Consider the following 20,328-nt stretch of genomic DNA (forward strand, 5'->3'; position numbering starts at 1 on the left):
TTCATTATCTCCATTACTGACACCAGCTTTTTACTTCAACGTTTATTTAATTTCGTTTCCCAGCTACCACAGTGGAAGTTAAACCTAGGTCTCCTGATCAATATGGGGCCTTTAGGTCACAGTCCAACTACATAACCACTGAGCTACCGTACACGTTTATAATAAAATATTCACAGCAGGGTATTGCCAACACACACATTCTTCCACACACGTTTGTAGCACATCCACGTGGGACTCCACATGTAGAACACGGGACAGTCCAGCACAGGAGCAGCCCCTTCAGCCCACGATGGGTGTGTTGACCATGATGCCAATTTAAACTAAACCTATTTGCCTGCAAATGATCCATATCCCTCCATTCCCTGCATATTCATGTGCCTGCCTAAATGCCTCTTAAATACCACTGTTGTGTCTGCTTCCACCACCTCTCTGGTCACACATTCCCAGGACCTACCCCTCTCTGTGTAAAAAACTTACCCTCAAACCCGAAGTCAAAGTCGAGTTTATTGTCATGTGCACAAGTACATGTACGCACAGGTGCAATGAAAAACTTACTTGCAGCAGCATCACAGACAGACAGCATCAGATACACAACACCCACAAGAAAATCATAAATTAAACATAAATTATACAAAATTATACAAGAAGGAACACAATCAGAACAAAAAAAAAGTCCATTGTAGTGCAAAATGGTCCTGCACATCTCCTTTAAACTTTTGCCCTCTCATATGTCATATTTTTATTACATATAGTATACATGGGGTATATCTCCACACTGGTTATTGTAGGATATCCTACAGCAGACATTGTAGGGGTTGGTAAGGTATACTGTTTCCATTTGTAACTTAAAGGGGCCGCCTCACCTTTTCGTATCTGGCTGAATCAAAATGGTCTGACCTTGTCTTCTGCACTTGCGGAGTTTCTTTTATGTGTGTTGGAAACAAGTCATGTTCGATCCTAAGGGACTGCCTGAGAAGAAGAATTGTATGACAATAAGTGGTTTGAGAAGCCAGGAGATCGGTAGCACAGTGTTGTTATACCCGATAACAAGCTCACACTGTTCACAAAGCTTTGACTCACAGGGAGGCTTCCAAAGATGCTATCAAAGATGCTTTCAGAAATCTGAAACCCTTCCCCTCTCGAGATGAAGATACACTAAAACAGCTGCTAAAGGTATCCTTTGGAAAAGAAAATTTGCGTTTAACTAGGGTGCCTCCTCCACCTTCTGTTCCCTTGCTGTCCCAGGGCGGGACTTACGAGGGAGAACCATAGAAACCATAGAACCATACAGCACAAAACAGGCCCTTCGGCCCACCGTGTTGTGCCGTCCATCAGACCACCCTCACACTATCTAACCCCTTCCTCCCGCATATCCCTCTATCTCACGTTCCTCCATATGCCTATCCAACAAGCTCTTGAACCTGTTCAATGTATCTGCCTCCACCACCACCCCAGGCAGTGCATTCCATGCACCAACCACTCTCTGGGTGAAAAACCTCCCCCTGACATCTCCCCTGAACATCCCACCCATAACCTTAAAGCCATGACTTCTTGTCTTGAGCATTGGTGCCCTGGGAAGGAGGCGCTGACTGTCTACACTATCTATTCCTCTCAATATTTTATATACCTCTATCATGTCTCCTCTCATCCTCCTCCTTTCCAGTGAATAAAGCCCTAGCACCTTAAGCATCTCCTCATATTCAATACTCTCCAATCCAGGCAGCATCCTGGTAAATCTCCTCTGCATCCTCTCCAATGCCTCCACATCCTTCCTATAATGAGGCGACCAGAACTGAACACAGTACTCTAAGTGTGGCCTAACTAGAGTTTTGTAAAGCTGCATCATCACCTCGCGGCTCTTAAACTCAATCCCGCGACTTATGAAAGCCAACATCCCATTGGCCTTCTTAACTGCTCTTTCCACCTGTGAGGCAACTTTCAATGAACTGTGAATATGAACCCCCAGATCCCTCTGCTCCTCCACACTGCCAAGTACCTTGCCATTCACCCAAGTACCTTGCCATTCACTAACGTGAGACAGCTCTGCTTGCCCTTACTGCAGACAAAACCTGGAGTACACACAGGTGCAGTTAAAGTGTGGAAATCCAGACAATGCCTGCAGAGATTCCCTGCCCCACTAATGGGCTGTAGTTACACTAGTGACACAAATCCTGCTGTGTTTACCTGACAGATCACACAAAAGTTTAAGGCTGTTACATGTAAGAATGACAGTATAATAAGCCAGCCAGACAGAGAGGGAGTGTGGTGGATCAGGAGGTGTGTGGGCTTTGAACTGTTTGTACGTACTCAGCCCTGGTGATGGGCCTGGTGTATTTTCTTTCCACCGGTGAAATGGTTAATGTTTTAGATCCCGGTAACCTGCAGTGTTTTGCTTTAGTACTTTTGTTTCTTGGTTTTGAATACTAAAGGATGCACCTGAAGCAATGAAACAGCCTTTGGTGAATTCAATCTGTGGGCCCGCTGGTCAAATGCTTGTCCAAGCGGCCCCTGTTAAAGTCCCAGGGTATATCGATTACCGGAACTGTTTCAAACCCAATCAGCCCATTAAAAAGGACCTTCATACACACTGCCTTGCCAGAAGCAAGAGAACATTTCTCAGGATGTGGCTTTTGATTTAAAGGTATCTGACTGAAGCTGTGCTTCTTTGGATTGTGTTAACTCAGGAGGGTAAATGGAATAAAGGTTTGCCGTCCACTTCGGAAACAGGGTGGCCAGGGAATGTGTGATGTTACGGAGACTTATTGCAAACCTTTCGTTCCAATGTGTTTCAGGTGTTTCTTGGTGAAGTGAACATCAGCCTGAATTCTTGCCACGTGGTGGTGAAGGAGTTAAAAGTCGGGGCCAGCATTCAGGATCAGATGCGATTCCTGGAGGAAGCCCAGCCCTACAGGTGTGCTGCCTCCTTATTCCACTCATACAGTCTAAGCCACTCTTGGCCTCCCTTTCTGAAGCCAGTGACCCTTTTCCAACTGGCCTTTCCTGCTCTGGTTGTAAGTGTTGGCTGGCTGTTTGACTGTAGTGTGCATCACCCAAGCCAACCCTCCCTCAAATGTGACTTCAGCCAATAGCTACCCAGTTGCTACTTTAACCAGTTACTGCTCAGTAATAAAATGGTAGAGTAGTCTTGCCCCTCCATCACTTGGGACACTAAGAACATCTAGGTTGGTCAGCGAACAGATGACTCATCACACACTGAGGCCCTGGGGACCTGCTGCCCCCATTTGCTGATTCGGCAAGTTTCCTCGGCCAACAGGGTGGTATTGGTAGAGAAACAAAGGACTGAGTCCTGCACCTCCCTTAATATCATCTACTGCATTCGGTGCTCCAAGTGTGGCCTCCTCTACATTGGCGAGACCAAACACAGACTAGGCGACCATTTCACAGAACAGCTGCGCTCCGTCCGTAACCGCGATCTGCGTCTCCCAGTTGGCGGTCACTTCAACTCCCCCTCCCACACTATCACAGATGTGTCAGTCTTCGGCCTCCTCCAGGAGAATTCCAAGCGCAAACTGGAGGAACAGCACCTCATTTTCCGTCTTGGAATCTTGCAGCCTAACAGCGTGAACATTGAATTTTCCCACTTTAAGTAATCCCCACCCCCCTTCCCCCCACCCCCCCCCCCCGCCAAACGATGCTTCTTCTTTTCTTCCTTTTCCTAGCCTATCTCTCTTTTCTATATCTTCTTTCTCTCTCTCTTTACCTTTGACCCATCCCCCAGTGGATCTGCTCTCCCCTCCTCCCCCGCACCTGCCCATCACTATCTCTTACCTGCATCTACCTATCACCACCCTGTGCCCACCCCGTCTCCCCTCTTTTGTCCACCTATCACTGCTCTGCTTTTCCCTCCTATATATTGGGCTTCCCCTTTTCCTATCTTCAGTTCTGAAGAAGGGTCCTGACCTGAAACGTTGACTGCTTGCTTTTCTCCACGGATGCTTCCTGGCCTGCTGAGTTCCTCCAGCATCATAGTTTTTTTTCTTCAGGGTGGTATTGGTTTATCATTGTTATATGTACCAAGATACAGTGAAAAACTTAGTTTGGTGCCTGCAATAAAGATGTACAGTTCAGTAGAATTTAACATGGGGAAACTCTGCATGAAATTACTGGTGTAATTTTCTACATTTTTAAATGATATTACCACAGTTCATATTCAGAATTAATGAGAGGCACAAGAGACTGTGAATGCTGGAATCTGGAGCAACACACAATCTGCTGGAGGAACTCAGCGGGTCGATCAGCATCGGTGGGGGGGCCAAAGATCAAGACACTCCTGATGCAGGGTTTCGACCCAAAACACAGACAATTCCTTTCCCTCCACAGATGCGGCTCGACCTGCTGAGTTCACCCAGCAGATTGTTTGTTGACCCTTCCTTTTATACTTCAACCCTTTTGCTATAAAGGCCAAATTAGGAACCGCTTGGCCCCTCAAGCCTGCCCCACTATTCAATACAATCTGTGCCAGGCCTCAACTCTTACCTCTGTGCCGGTTCCACACAGCCCTCAATTCGCTGATCTTTCAAAAATGTATCTATCTCCTCTTTAGTCACCTGCAGTGATCTCCCCTCCACAAGCCTCCAGGGTAGACAGTCCCAGAGATTCACTAGCTATTTGCTCCTATTGTGCTGGGTGGCTCTGTACTAAGCAGCTCTGTGAAGCAGCTCAGCGCAGCATTTAATTAAGGCAGCTTCAAAAGCTGCACATTTTATGCTGCCTGCATCCACTTCATTGCCCAGAACACGTCAGAGCTTTTTGACAAGTGAAGACGCAGCCAGAATGGGAGCTGCATTCAGCTCGTGGCCAGGAGGATGCAGTCTGCGGCTATTGATTTGAGCACTTCGTCGGCATAACTCCTTGCAATCAATTGGGAGAGAGCAGCAGAGGAAGTGAAGCCCCACGTCGTGAGAGCAAAGCCAATGAGACGGAACTCAGACAGAACAAGGAAACCTGAACCAGTACTAAACTGATCAGGTACATAGGGAGAGGAGAAGGGATCGTGGGTATGGGGAGACTAGAGGTAAAGAGGGAAAAGGTTTTTGTTTGAAGATTGTTGACCTGAAGACGCAGATAGCACCTTAATATGCGTGAGCAAAGTAAAGGGGTTGGGGATGGAGGTGTTGGGGACAAGGGACTGTGTGCAGGGTGGAGAGCCACAGTAAATGCTCCATAATCCGGAAGGCAGTTGCACTTAAAATCTCCAAGCAGTAGAAGAGATTCCAACCACATTGAGTAAAATGGGTCGAACAGAAAGAATCTTTGGATTTCAAAATAATTTACTGATGTTGCTAGCAATGTTGACGCCCACTGCTCCTGATACATCATTGGCACATGACCAAGTAGTGAGCTGGCTCTTCTGGTGTTGTAAAGGCAGGAGGCATATTGTTACCCACTGAAATATAGATTTTTTAAGAATTACGTATTGCATTGTAATTGTAACAAATTGGCATTAAGTTCAAGGTATAAAGAGGAGGCCTTATTGAAGGAGGTGGTTTGGAATTGTCTGTACTGCATGGAATGAATGCTGGATTTGGTGTCTTTCTGACCATGGTGAAAGATGGGGGCAGAGGGAGGGGATCCCGCGTGAGCCCCGTGAGGGACAGTGTTAACTGACACACTCCGGATGTGGTGAGTGCATGGGCTGAACAATAGCACATCGAGAGCACCTGCCCTGATCCGCCTGCTGTCAGACCAGAGGAACATCACACCAGCAACCCAAGAGTCAAGGAAATTCCCAACATCTTCCACCCTCAACCGAGTCATTTGATTTCCCGGTCCTCCCTGGTTTGCTGGGAAGAGCTTGTGGGCCTTGCCTGAAGGCTCCGATGGACTAACGGTGGGATGGGAACTGCTCTCCACTGAGGCTGCTCAGAGTATCCCAAGAACTCCCCAGACTTGATGAGGAAGAAGGGTAGGAATTGGGGGAAGGGACGGGGGAAACACATGGAGGCTTGAGGAAGGGGATTGGGTGGGCCATAGAATTACATTGGACATATAGCATGAAAGCAGGCCAATCAGCCCAACTGGCCTGTGCCAGCTTTTATTTTCCACTGGAGCCTCCTTCCGTCTTTCCTCGTCCAAATCTATCACCACAAGCCTCCTTTCCCTCCTCCCTTATTCGCTTATCCAGCCTCCTCTGTAATGATCAACAACATTCACTTCAACCACTCCCTGTGGGAATGAGCCCCACATCTTTACTCCACTGTAAAGGAGATTCTTCTGAATTCCCCATTGATTTCTTGGTGAGTGTCTTACATGAGCATCCTTTGGTTTTGCTTATCTCTGCAAATGGAAACAGTATGGATGTATCCAACAGCATCAAACACTCTGTTGGAGGAACTCGGCAGGTCGAGCAGCATCTGTTGGCGGGGGGGGGTGGTGGTGGGGAGGAATTGCCGATGTTTCGGGTCGAAACCCTGCATCAGGACCCACTGAGTTCCTCCAGCAGGTTGTTTGTTTATCCAGCTCCCAGCTTCTGCTGTCTCTCTATCTCTGTATCCACTCAATCGAAACCCTTCGTCATTTCGGTGATCTCTATTAGATCCCTCAGCTCCATTTCCCAAGAGTAAGGAGACTCATCTGTTCATCCCTTCCTGACACAGGAACCCTGGTGTTCCTGGTATCATCTCTGCAGCCTCCCCAGTGCCACTATATCCTTTGTATAACGCTGTACTAAGAGCAGGACCCTGTTCTCTGAGCTGACTGAGAATTTTCCCATTCCCACCGTGCTGCCAAAATTTGTCCAAAGGATTGAGTTGGATCTCCTCAGTGAGTCCTGCACCAACTGCAACTAAATGGACAACATGTTCCCTTGGTCAACCACAAGCCTGATGCCAGGAAATGCCTAAACACAACTCTCCTGTCCTTTCCCTTCTGCTGTGTGGCTCCACTTTTGCAGAAGAACTGGTAAAATGGAAAAAACACGTCATTAAAGCTGCAAGTGCAACAACGTTGGTTCTGGTTCACACTCTCTTCACTGCGTCCAGCCCATCAACCTTCAGACTGTGTTCTCTCACTCTGAGGCATGATGTGTGTGCAGAGCCAGCTGGCAAAGTCCACTTTGAGTGAAACACTCTTGATGTCGCTGAGATGAACTCATTAAGTTTCCACAGTATGGCCCCTTGCGCTCAGGACCCTTCTGAAATAACGTTTGCCACGTTGACAAATCAGGCACTCGGCTAGGTTGTATTTGCAGGCAGCCATCATCACAGAGATGCAGAGTAAAAGTTAACTTGAGTTCTTGCTACACCTTTCATAAGATTGGGACAATGAAATTTGCTTTCCCCATCACTTTCCAGTGTTAGTCCAAAACCTTTTAAGTTCCCAACATGAATCAGAGTCAGATTTATTATCATATGATGTGAAATTTGTTGTTTTGCAGCAGCAAAGACAAAAAAATCTATAAAAAGACATGTTCTCAACCTCTTGGTCTCCAAGGTGATTGTGCGGTCAACCTTCCTGATGTCATATTGTTCCTGAAAATTTTAAATGTTAAGATTGTGAGATCTATCAGAGGGAGTGTAATATGTGGAAACCTCGTTCAAGAAGTTAAATGGTAATTTAAGGTACACCTTAACACCTTAAATGCTGGCATTTTTCTTACAGGGGCCTCCAACATCCCAATCTGGTCCAGTGCCTGGCTCAATTCACGGAGATGACACCGTACCTGTTGGTCATGGAATTCTGTCAGCTGGTGAGTTGTGGGTCACTTATCCATGGGGATACATCATTCTGTGGCATCCTGTAACCAGTGAAACCGTACGCTGGTAATGGCTGTTGGGTGGTCACTGCCTTTGCTCCCACTGTGGCAATGATAGTCTGTATGAGGACGGATGCTGTGGTCATTGCTGATGATAATCTCTCTTTAATTACTTTTAGAGTGCACCAGATCTTGCGTGGCATTGCTCGAGGGAGTCAAAATCCTTCTTTTCAAATCACTCCAAGTCATAGAGTTATACAGCATGGAAACAGGCCCTTCAGCCCAACTTGTCCATGCCGACCAAGCTGCCTACCTGAGCTAGCCCCATTTACCTGCGTTTGGTCCATATTCCTCTAAACTTTTCCTATCTATGTATCTGTCTAAATGTCTTTTAAACATTGTAATTGTACCCGCCTCCACAGTTTCCTCTTGCAGCTCGTTCCGTATACCCACCACCCTTTGTGTGAAAAACTTGCCCCTCAGGTCCCCTTTAAATATTTCCCCTCTGATCTTAAACCTGTACCCTCTAGTTTTAGACCACCCCTACACTGGGAAAAAGTGATCATCCACCTTATCTTTACCCCTCATGATTTTGCCCCTCATTGGAGCCCTCAGCCTCCTACGCTCCAGGGAAAACAGCCCCAGCCCATTCAGTCTCTCCTTATAACTCAGACCCTCCAGTCCTGGCAACATCCTTGTGAATCAGTTCTGCACCCTTTCCAGCATAATGGGCATCCTCCCTATAGCTATGCAACCAGAACTGCACGCAATACTCCCTCATGCAGTCTCACCAACACCTTGTGCAGCTGCAACATGATGTCCCAGCTCCTGTACTCAATGCCCTGATTGATGAAGGCAAGCGTGCCACAGTCCTTCTCCACTAATTTGTCTACTCATGTCGCCACTTTCAGGGAACTATGTACTTCTACCCCGGGTCTCTCTGTCTTCCACCCTCCCTCTCCTTCTCTCTGATGTCTACAGCAACACAAGATGGAGAAAGAGACAAAGAATGAGGGAGATATAAGATAAGATTTCTTCATTAGTCACATGTACATCAAAACACACAGTGAGATGCATCTTTTGCTTAGGGTGTTCTGGGGCAGCCCGCAAGTGTCGCCACGCTCCCGGTGCCAACATAGCATGCCCACAACTTCCTAACCCGTACGTCTTTGGAATGTGGGAGGAAACTGGAGCACCCAGAGGAAACCCACACAGACACGGGGAGAACATACAAACTCCTTACAGGCAGCGGCCGGAACTGAACCCGGGCCGCTGGCGCTGTAATAGCGTCACGCTAACCGCTGCACTACCGTGATATGAAAGGAGAGGCGATGGAAACAATCGCAGCTGTGAGAAGGGATGATCTTAGGAGGATTATCAGATGAGGCTGTGTGGGTTGAACTGAAGAACAAGTAAGTTAGGAGCGTATTGTAGACTTCCAAACAGTCCGAGGGAGATAGAGAAGAAAACCATAGATTTCTGAAAAGATTTTTTACACAGAGAGTGGAACACACTGCCAAGAGAGATAGTGAAAGCAGGTACAACAGCAATGTTTAAAAGGCATTTAGATAGGCACATGGAGAGACTGGGAATTGAGGGATGTAGACCATGTGCAGACAGATGTGCAGTTTAAAGGGAAGCTGATGTGAGATGCCAAGAACTTAGTCCTGTACTGCAGAAAATCTAAACAAATATAAAAAGCACAGGGGTGAAACTTAAATAGAAGTTGAGAAAGCAGAACGTGGACACGAAGAAAATATTGGCAAATGAAATCAAAGACAATCCAGAGGTGTTTTACAAGTGCAGGAAGAGCAAAAAGATAACTAAGGAAAGAGTATTCAGGGCCTACTCAGGACCACAGTGGTAAGCCATGGAAACAGGAAAGATGGGTAAGGTTTGCGATGAATATGCTGCAGCTGTCTTCGTAAAAGAGGGAGGTGTTGCTGATGTTGTAGTTAAGGAGGACAGGTATGGAAAATATTGAATGGATAAAGATAGTAAAGGAGGAAGGATTAAGGACTTTAGTTTCTTTGGAAGTGCCAGACCAAGAAACCCTGTGTTGTTAGAAGAGCCAAGGGAGGAAATTGTGGGGCCCCTGGACATCATTTTTCAATCATGCAACGTTTCAGGTCGAGACACTTCACCTTGACCTGAGAGAACAACTGTCCATTTCCCCCCATAGATGCTGCCTGACCCACTGAGCTCCTCCAGCATCTTGTGTGTTGCTCCAGATTCCAGCAGCTGCAGTCTCTTGTGTCTCCATTTTCCAACATCCTTGCTAACAGGATGGTAAACTGAATAGTTACAAGCCATTTGGTTTAACCTCTGTGGTAGGCAGCGTTCCAAAGGACATCATGAAATGGCTAAGGGAAGGTCATGACTGACTAACTTGACCGAACCTTTTTAAAGAGGTAATAATGAGGGACGGTGAGGGCAGAGTGTTTGATGTAGCCTACCTTTTGACAAGGTCTCGTGTGGTAGGCTGGTCAAAAAAGTAAAGGCAGCAACTGAAGCCAAAATTGGCTCAATGGCAGGAAGCAATGGGAAATGGTTGATGGGTGTTTTTGAGACAGGACCATGTAGGGTAGGAACTGGCAGCAGAGGTGATGAGACTTCCGAGTTCCGTGAGAATGCTGTGGAATTCCATGGGGGTCACCACTCTGTCATCCGGATTTTGTAACCTGTCAATGATTTAAGTGACACCATAACAAAATTTGCGATGATGCAAGAAGTGACAACAAACAATCTCCTCGGCTGTCCGAGCAGCATCTGTGGGAGGAAAGGAATTGCCGACATTTCAGGTCGAAACCCTGCGTCAGGACTGGGAGTGGACACCAGTTTTGCCCCCCTTCCCTCTCCCGGTTCCATCCGCCTACTACCCACACGTTTCACCCACCGGATCCCAACACCCTCCCCCTTCTGGTTCCATCTGCCTTACACCTCTCCCCTGATGGTTCCCATTATCACCTTCCTTACTTAACACATAACAGCACTGGTACCCTTTGTGTTCCCACTTATCGCCCTCCTAGCTGTCTCCACCTTCACCCTCCCCTCCCCGCTCCTGGCTCCATCTGCCTTTTTTTTGCCTCCACCTATCCTCCCAACTCCTCCCCTCCCCCTCCCCTACCTGGCTCGACCTGCCCGACATCCTTCACCCCTCCTCAGTCCACCAATCACCTGCCGGCCCCGTCTCACCCCTCCCCCTTTCCTCTTTATATTGGCCGTCTCCCCTCTCCGAACTCAGGGTTTTGACCCGAAATGTCGACAATTCCTTCCCCCCCCCCCCCCCCCACAGATGCTGCCCGACCCACTGAGTTCCTCCAGCAGATTGTGTGTTGCTCCAGATCCCAGCATCTGCAGTCTCTGGTGTCTCCATAGAAAAAGTGGTTGACAATGAGGAGGAAAGACTTGGACCGGCAATGGGCAGACACTGAGTGGTGTGGAGGAGCAGAGGGACCTTGGACCATACATCCCAAGATCCTCAACATTGGCAGTACAAGTAGATAAAGTGGATAAAAAAGCATAAGGGATGTTTTCCTTTAAGGTGGCACAATGAGCAGAAGAGCTTCGCACCGCCAGAGACCCAGGTTCGATCCTGACCTCAGCTGCGTCTGTGTGGAGTTTGCATATTCTGCCTGAGACCGCGTGGGTTTCCCCCCGCGTACTCCGGTTTCCTTCTGCATCCCAAAGACCTGTGGGTTGGTGGGTTAATGGGTACATTGCCCTGGTGTGTGGGTGAGGGGTAGAATCTGGGGGGGGGGGAGGTGGGGCTGTGGGGGGAAGACTTGTGAGGACAATCAGAATGGGGTCAATGTGGGATTGGTGTAAATGGGGGATTGATGGTCTGCATGGACTTGTTGGGCCGAAGGTCCTGTTTCCTTGCTGTATCTGTCTATGACACAAGCTGAGACACAGAATATAAGAGCAGGGAGATTATGCTGGAAACGTATAAACACCAGTTAGACCACAGATCGAGTACTGCGTGCTGTTCTGGTCACTGTATTGCAGGGTAGATGTGATAGCACTGGAGAGGGTGCACTGGAGATTTACGTGGAACTTGCCAGGACTGGATAACGTTAGGTGTGAGGAGGGGTTGGGTGAGCTTGAATCGGAAGAGAAGACGATGTCACCACCAGACTCATCTTCCCCTCTGCTCCCCTTTCAGCATTCCGAAGAGTCCATTCCCTCCAAGACTGCCTGATCCCACTCTTCCAGCCCCCACCAACCCCTCCCCTTCTCGCTCCCATGCGACCACTGGTAATGCAACAAGTGATTTACCTTTTCCATTCCCACCTTCCGAGTGAAGCAGCAGCTCACTTGCACCTCCAATCTAGTGTGCTGCATTCAGTCCTCAAGGTGTGTTCTGTACATCGGAGACCCACATGCAGATTGGGCGACTGCTTTGCAGAACACCTCTGTTTAGTCCACAGGGGCAGCCCTGAGCTGACAGTGGCCTTATACTTCAGTTTCCCATCTCACTCCCACCTGTCTGGGATCTTATACACAGTTCCAATGAAGCCTAAAAGGGACAGCACCTCGTTTTTCAACTAACACGCTAAAACCCGCATTGATTTAAACAATTTCAGATGACCAGCCTTTCCTGTTTGTGACCTGTTCTGATGAAAGATCATCAACTTGCAATGAACTCTATTTCTCTCTGCCCAGATGCTGCATGACCTACTGTGTACCTCCAGCATCCTCTGTTTTTATTTCAGATTTCCAGAATCTGCGGTTTTTGCTTTTCAATCTGTTGCTACAATTGGATATGTTCTGCCTCCTGGTGGTTATGCCCTAACATTGCAGCCCCTGAGATACAAACAAAAATATCTTCCAGTGAAACCTTTGAAAGCAGCCATCAAACTGTGATGGAACCAATCAGTAAATACATGGAAAATTCAAGCTCTCTAACAAGATGTTATCCATTAATTGATTTATAAAATGCCAGTGAGAGTTCTTATCATAACATATAATCATTGAGTTTTATTGAACTTAACTGTTAATTGAATTAGAGGCAAAGATTTATTGAAGTCTCTGCTGCTGATGCAGGTGTATGCAAACTTACCTCCACTACTACTACTTAAATCCATCTGAACACTAGTTCATTGGTGTGTGTATCTCTCTCTCTCTCTCCCCCTCTCTGTCGGGGTGTGTGTGTGTGTGTGTGTGTCTATCTGTCTGTCAATTGTGTGTGCAACTGCGTGCATTGGTGCAGGTGTACATATATGTAAGCCCATGTCTATGCATGTTTGTCTGCATGTGAAAATATGTGCATGTCCATGTGTATGTCTCTGAGTGTATGTCTGTACGTATGCACCTGTGCATGTGTGTATGTGTATCTATGTAAGCATGCATTTCTGTGTTTGCATGTGTGTGTGTTTACGTGAGCGTGTGTGTGTTTACGTGAGCGTGTGTGTGTGTGTGTGAGATCCCTGCCTTCCCATATGTTTCAGTGACCTAGACTCCTGACAGCAGGCACCTCAGGGCACTGATAGGTGCCACCAACACTGCCTCTGCAAAAACCTTCAGATCCACCAGAAGGATGTGGGAGCTAATGTCAGACCCTCTCTCAAGCCAACAGCCTGACAGCGAACTCCCAAAACAGGCCCTCCATTCTGACCTTTGTCATGGGAGGTTAGCAGGCAGACAGAGGAAGAGATTCAAAGAGTCCTTGATGAAATGCAACATCCTCCATTCACTCCCGGGACCTCTGGCCAATGACTGCTCCAAACGTAAAGGGAGCGTTGAGGATGGTGTTGAGAACCTCAAAGCCATGTATTGAGAGCCCACGCAAGCCCTCTGTCAGTGGTGGAAAGAATGCACCACCTCACAAACCACACACCCGGTCACCTGGAACGGCATCCCTGCCCTATCCATGGAAGAGTCTGTCGTTCCTACACTGGCCTTATTCAACAGCTCGGAACCCACAGAACCAAGGTGGAAGAAAATCATCCTCAGTCCCGAGGGACTGCCTCAGGAGAGGAGAAGTGTGTGTGCACACGTGTGTGAGTGAGTGAGAGTGTGTGTGTGTATGCTTGTATGTGAGTGAATCTATGAATGTGTGTGTTAATGTGTGTGTTTGAGTGAATGCATTTGTGTGTGAGTGAGTGAGTGTGCAAGAACGAGAGGGAGTGTATTGGGTGTTTGGGTGTGTGTGTGTGCATGCTTGTGTAATTTGAGTGAGTATGCATGTGTGTGTGTGTCTGTGTGTGTGTGTGCATACGTGAAAGTGTGTTGGGTGTTTTGTGTGCCTGCGTGTGTGTGTGAGAGTGTGTGTTAGAAGCAGAGTGCATTCAGTTTCAGGTGTTTGTGTGTGTGTGTGTGTGTGCGCACTTGTGTGTGAGTGAATCTATACATGTGTGAGTTAATGTATGTGTGTGTGTTTGAGTGAGTGTGTCTGTGTGTGAGTAAGTGAGTGTGTGAGAAAGAGAGGGAGTATATTGTGTATTGGGTGTTTGTGTGTGTGTGTGTGTGTGTGTGGGCATGCTTGTGTAAATTGAGTGAGTCTATGCATGTGTGTCTGTGTGTTTGCATGTGTGAGAGAGTATTGGGTGTTTTGTGTGTGTGTGTGTGTGTCTGAAACGTGAACTGCTTCCCCTGCCACAGATGCTGCCCGAACTGCTGAGTGTTTCCAACATTCTCTGTTTTTACTTCAGATTTCCGGCATCTGCAGTATTTTTTTGATTTTCTACTCTGACATTTATACCCCAACCAAGATGTGAAAAAAGCAGGTGCCTACCCATGGAACTGGGGACTTGTGGAATTCTCTCTCCCTTTGGGAACAGACCTTCCCTCCCCTGTGTCTCATTTGGTTGGACTTCTGTCCCAGGGAGCTTGCTGTGCATAAATTAACTGTCATGCTTCCTACATTAAAACAGTGACTGCACTTCAGAGCCTGTGAGTTCAAGTCTCACCCCTGACCCTGAGTATGTGACCCTGTCTCTACTGGGGGAGTGCTGCACTGCTGCAGGTGTTGTCTTTTATACTGCACTGCTGTCATGACTGCCCTATCCAATGGAGCCCAGGGGCATTGCTGTTTGTGGGAGCTTGCTGTGCATAAGTTAACTGTCATGCTTCCTACATTACAACAGTGACCGCACCTCAGAAGCATTTCATTGACTGTAGAGCAGTTTGGCAGGCCCTGAGGTTGTGAGACGTGAGACTTCCTTCTTCAAGTTTACAACTGGGAGTTAGTGCCTGCCTTGGCCTGTGCTCATCACTTTTCTCTCCCTTGTAGGTCACCCGCCCTGGACTGTCAGCAGGCAGAGAACTGTAGGGATATGAAGTGCAATTGGGGCAGTGCAGGTGAAAGGCGGAGGGAGCCAGAGTGGGGGCATCCATTGAGTAAAGTCCCCAGTTCCACAGCGTTCCCCAAACGGGGCAGGAGATGGGTGTTCTCAATCGCCTCCTTCATTTTCTCCTCGGGAGCAATCCAATGAAAGATTAAAGAGAGCCCTCATGGGGGATCCAAAGCCAACGCTCCCCATGACCACATTCCCAAACCATTGCTCGCCTAATAAAATGGGATTAGTGCAGGGTTAGTGTAAAGGGGCGTTTGACAGTGGGCATGTGTTTGAAGGTCCTGTTTCCGTACTGTATGACTCTATGACTACTGATGGTGTTAACCGTGAAGTTTTATGCTTGGTGAAGGTGTCAATGGGTAGATCAAAGAGATTAGTGGAACACCTAAACCTGTGGCTTTAACATTAACCTTTCTGTGCACTATGTTAAAGGGTGACGTAAAAGGTTACCTGAGGACTCACAGCGCTGCGGATGAATTGGCCCCTGACCCCTCGACCCTGCAGAGAATGGCGTGTGAGGTTACTTCAGGACTCCAGCACCTCCACAAGCATAATTACATCCACAGGTAGGGAGCTGGCTGCTCTCTGCAGCCTCTGACCTGAGCAGCGCAAGTTAACGTTCGGTTTTTATGGCAATTCAGGTTCTGGGTCCTTGCAGCTTTTGTGTTCCGGTCCTTTCGTTTTGTGCAACTTACTCAATGTTTTTGGGGAACCTTACAGAAGCCAGTGTTGTACTTCATCCTGAGTAATGAAGGAAATGAAGCTGCCATTTATCACTCTTAGTATCTAAGTTGCATCAACAGAGTGATGTGTTGGGGCAGAGAGCCAGGATGTTGGTCAGGCGGCATCTGTGGAGGGAAATGGACCGTCAACATTTTGGGTCGAGACCCTTCATCTGGATCTCGACCTGAAACATCGACTGTACAGTTCCCGCCACGGATGCTGCTCGACCCGCTGACTTCCTCCAGCAGATTGTTTGTGGCCCCAGATTCCAGCGTCTGCAGTCTCTTGTGTTTCCAGGACGTTGGTTCTGACTGGGGGAGAATACCCTCACAGTGCCTCTGTTCTCAGTGGAGAACCTTCACCCACGGGTCACCCCCTCCCCTTCTCCCTCCAACAACCAGCCCCAGAGAGAATTCACCACCACCCCCCAAAGGTGCTTCTCACATCCCAATGGGTAGCAAGCACCAGTCGATAATCTGGTAAATTTGGCTTTATTGCAAATCCCAATCTAATGATGTTCTTCTCTTTATAACACAGATGGAAGCCATTAGACTCATATAGATCCATGCTGGCTTCCAGGGAAGCAATCTCGCTCATCCCAGTCCCACCTTCCTTATTTTCTTGTAGGCCCTGCAACTTATTCTCTCTCACACATGCCCATCAACTCCCCTTTGATTCTTTCTGCATTAATCTACACCAAGGGGGTATTTAATAGCCAATTAACCAATCAACAGATTGAAACCTGGAGCACCTTAGAACCTTCCAAAGCCGCCCCCTCTACCAACTAGAAAGACATGGGGAACGTCACTGCCGGGAAGTTGCTCTCCAAGCCACACACCATCCGGATTTGGAAATACATCGCCGTTACTTCACCGTCACTGGGTCAACATGGAACTCTCTCCCCAAGGGCATGGTGGGCACACCCACACCTCAAGGACTGCAGCGGTTCAAGAAGGCAGCTCACCCCCACCTTCTCAAGGGCAACAATTAAACGCCGGCTCGGCCTGGGAAGCCCACATCCCTTAAATGAATATGCAAATTCTACACAGCCAGCACCCGAGGTCAGGACCGAATGAGGGGTCAGGAAGTGGGAGGCAGCGTGCTGCCCTGATCTAAACTCATTTTGCACTCAGAATCCCAGTTACCCAACAGGTGTCACTTTCTGATGACAAACCATCAGATCCCCTAACCTTTAAGTCCCATCTTTGCAAAACCCTTAAATCAGCCTTCTATGCATGTTGAAAAAGGGCAGCATTCAACACATTAAATGAATCAGTGGAGGGTTTGTTGAGGGCAGTAATGACCCTGGGGTGGTCACTGGCACACTGGTGTTGCTGTAGAGTTCCTTGATTAAGTTAGAAGAAATTACCTGTTACTGGGTTCTGCTGTGTAAATTAATTTAAAGTTTGATGAAGGTTTATTTTCCTGCTTCATCTTGAAACTAATGATTGCTTTTGTCTCCTGTAATGTGGTTATCTTTCTCCATTTTTCTGCTGGTTTGCCTGGCAGCACAGTAACAGGACAAGTAACCGCTGACGCCATTTTGTCCTCTGACCCATCCCCTCCCAACCTTCCCCACCCTCTCCCTCCCCATCCTCCCCACTGCCCAATCTGCTGCTCCCCTCATGATCTTCCCGCCTCTCCCCCACCCGTGCCCCCTCCCCACTCTTTCTGCCCCTTTCACCTTCCCACCCTCAGCCCTCCCCATCCTCCAACCCACCCCTCCTCATCTTCTTTGCCCTCCCCTACTCACCTGCCCCTCCCTAGACCTTCCCCGCTGCTCCCCATCATTCACCCATGCTTGCTCACCCCTCGTTCCCCACCCCCGCTCACCCTGCCCAGTCCTCACCAACGAAGTTTCTGCTGCCTTCCTGGTCACTCCCTGCAACAATATCCTGATGCTGACAGAGTGAAGCTGAAGGCTCCAGCATCAGTGATTTTGTTGTGGTGGGTGATCCCTCGCCACGTGCCCAACAGGCCTCCCGACCCCTGGTGACACTGGGTGCAGCCTCTCCTGTCGGACCATGTGACGCTGGATGCTCTCCAGAGGTCTCCCTCTCAGGGACGTACTTCCGTTTGCCTGACGAGGTGTTGCTTGGTAAACACTGTGCCATAGTGCAATGGAATACACAGTGGTCAGGCGGGCAGTGTCAGAGACACTGGAAGCAGGAAGGTGCAGACTGTGGGTCAGGGTTAAGCCAATGGGTTCATTGATATCATAGACACACACACACACAAAATGCTGGAGGAACTCAGCAGGTCAGGCAGCATCTATGGAGGGAAATAAACAGTCGACGTTTCGGGTCGAGACCCTTCATCAGGACTTCATAAGACAAAGGAGCAGAAGTTGGCCATTTGGCCCATCGAGTCTGCTCCTCCATTCTATCATGAGCTGATCCATTCTCCCATTGAGCCCCACTCCCCCGCCTTCTCACCATCACCTTTGATGCCCTGGCTACTCAGATACCTATCAATCTCTGCCTTAAATACACCCAATGACTTTGCCTCCACAGTTGCCCATGGCAACAAATTCCACAGATTCACCACTCTCTGGCTAAAAAAATTTCTCCTTAGAAACAGGCAGTGCAGGGTAGGGGAACTATGATGTTGGAGGCTGTAGAGGGAAGATCTCCAGAGGTGATGAGGCCAGTGATAGTGTGGGAGACAATGGCCTGATGCTCCTTGGTGGGGTCCGGGTTGAGGGATAAGTAAGAGGAGGCGTCTGAGAGTTGACGTCTGACCTCAGCAAGGTGAAGGTCAGTCCCCCAGACTCAGAGAGTTGTGCAGCACAGAAACCGGCCCCTTGGCCCAATAAATCCACACCTTTTTGTAAGGTGAGGGGGGAAAGATCTAATAGGGTCCTGAGTTTCTCACATGGAGGGTGGTGGGTATGTGGAACAAGCTGCCAGAGGAACTGGAATTGGTTTATTGTCACATGTACTGAGGTACAGTGAAAACCTTGTCTTGTGTACCATTCATACAGATCAATTTATTACACAGTGCATTGAGGTAGTACAAGGTAAAACAATACAGAGTGCAGAGTAAAATGTAACAGCTACCGAGAAAGTGCAGTGCAGGCAGACAATAAGGTGCAAGGTCATAACGAGGTAGATTGTGAGGTCAAGAGTCCATCTTATCATACTAGGGAACCGTTCAATAGTCTTATAACCGTGGGATAGAAGCTGTCCTTGAGCCTGGTGGTACGTGCTTTCAGGATTTTGTATCTTCTGTCTGATGAGAGAGGGGAGAAAAGAGAATGTCTGGGGTGGGTCGGGTCTTTAATTATGCTGGCTGCTTTACCGACGCAGTGAGAAGTATATACAGAGTCCATGGAGGAGAGGCTGGTTTCCATGATGTGCTGAGCTGTGTCTACAACTCTCTGCAGTTTCTTGCAGTCATGGGCAGAGCAGTTGCCATACCAAGCCATGATGCATCCAGAGAGGATGCTTTGAAGCGGGTACAATTACATTTAAAAGATTTTTGGACAGGTTCATTGGTAGGAAGGGTTTAGAGGGATATGGGTCAATGGGACTAGCTCAGGAAGACACTTTGGTCAGCACAGATGAGTTGGGCCAAAGGGCCTGTTTCCATTGCTGTATAACTCTATGGTCAAGTCTTCTACCCATCTCTACCAGTCCCAGCCTCCCACATTAGGTCCGTAGTCTTCTATGAACGATTCAGGTGCTTGTCTAGATACTTCTTCAAAGTTGTGAGATAATCTTCCTCCAAAACCTCCTCAGATTCCAACCATTGTCTGTATAAAAGTTTCCCCTCAGATCCTCTCTAAACCTCTTGCCCCTCACCTTAAACATATGCCCCTTTGTCTTAGATACCCCACCACTGGAAAAATATTCCAGCTGTCTACCCTGTCTGTCCCCCACATAATTCTGTGAACCTGAAGTTTATATTAGCTTCACATACTCCGGTACCGATGGCTCAGACAGTTTGCCTTCATTGTTAAGTGCAGCCAGAGTGGTCTCAGTCCTGGCCTGTCCTGGAGTAGTTGGAAGCCAGATATCTGTAAGGATATCTGCCAAGGAAGTCACCTGAAAACATTATAAACCACAACTGGAGTATTACATCTGATTCTGGTCACCATCCGTCAGGGTCAGGGAGGATGTGAAGTTCCCCGGGAGAAATTGGCCGGAATGTTTCCAGGGATGAGGATTTCAGCTCTGAAGTTGTACTGGAGAAGCTGGGGTCATTCTCGGAGTAAAGAAAGTTGAGAGAAAATTTGATAAGGGTGGCCTACGTCATGACTGGGTTTGACAGGGTAAGTCAAGGGAGGCTGTTCCCAACAGCAGAAGGTTCAAGGACCAGAAGGCACGGGCTTAAAACATTGGGCAAAAGGTACAAGGGAGATCCATAGGAAGCTTTTTTCACACAGAGAGCAGTGATGATCCGGTACTCACTACCTGTTGAAGCAGAATCACTCAGGGATTTTCAAAGAAAATTGGATGGGAACAAGGAAAATAATTTATAAGGCTACAGAGAAAGGGCAGTGGAATGGAACTGAAGCCCTACAGGGAGCCAGCATAGATGTGATGGACCAAATGGCCTCCTCCTTTACTATCACAATTCTGCTGCTCTATT

General features: G+C 48.0%; 1 protein-coding gene and 1 long non-coding RNA gene across 4 annotated transcripts in view; one reads left to right on the forward strand and one right to left on the reverse strand.

Annotated features, from left to right (window-relative positions):
• The window catches only part of LOC127579984 (serine/threonine-protein kinase LMTK1-like), a 275,547-nt gene that overhangs the window by 213,071 nt on the left and 42,148 nt on the right, over positions 1–20,328 (forward strand). For all 3 annotated transcript variants that reach the window (XM_052033106.1, XM_052033105.1, XM_052033107.1), the window contains 3 exons: positions 2,793–2,911; positions 7,621–7,708; positions 15,445–15,578. In XM_052033106.1, coding sequence (XP_051889066.1) covers positions 2,793–2,911; positions 7,621–7,708; positions 15,445–15,578 — 341 coding nt within the window. The remainder of the gene's footprint in view (positions 1–2,792; positions 2,912–7,620; positions 7,709–15,444; positions 15,579–20,328) is intronic.
• On the reverse strand, positions 873–4,560 carry LOC127579986 (uncharacterized). The gene is made up of 3 exons (XR_007957755.1): positions 4,498–4,560; positions 3,922–4,065; positions 873–969 (listed from the first exon to the last, which is right to left on the reverse strand). It is a non-coding gene; the product is annotated as an uncharacterized LOC127579986 (long non-coding RNA).

This window comes from Pristis pectinata, chromosome 18, assembly GCF_009764475.1.
Source record: "Pristis pectinata isolate sPriPec2 chromosome 18, sPriPec2.1.pri, whole genome shotgun sequence".
In the NCBI taxonomy this organism is placed as follows: Eukaryota; Metazoa; Chordata; class Chondrichthyes; order Rhinopristiformes; family Pristidae; genus Pristis; species Pristis pectinata.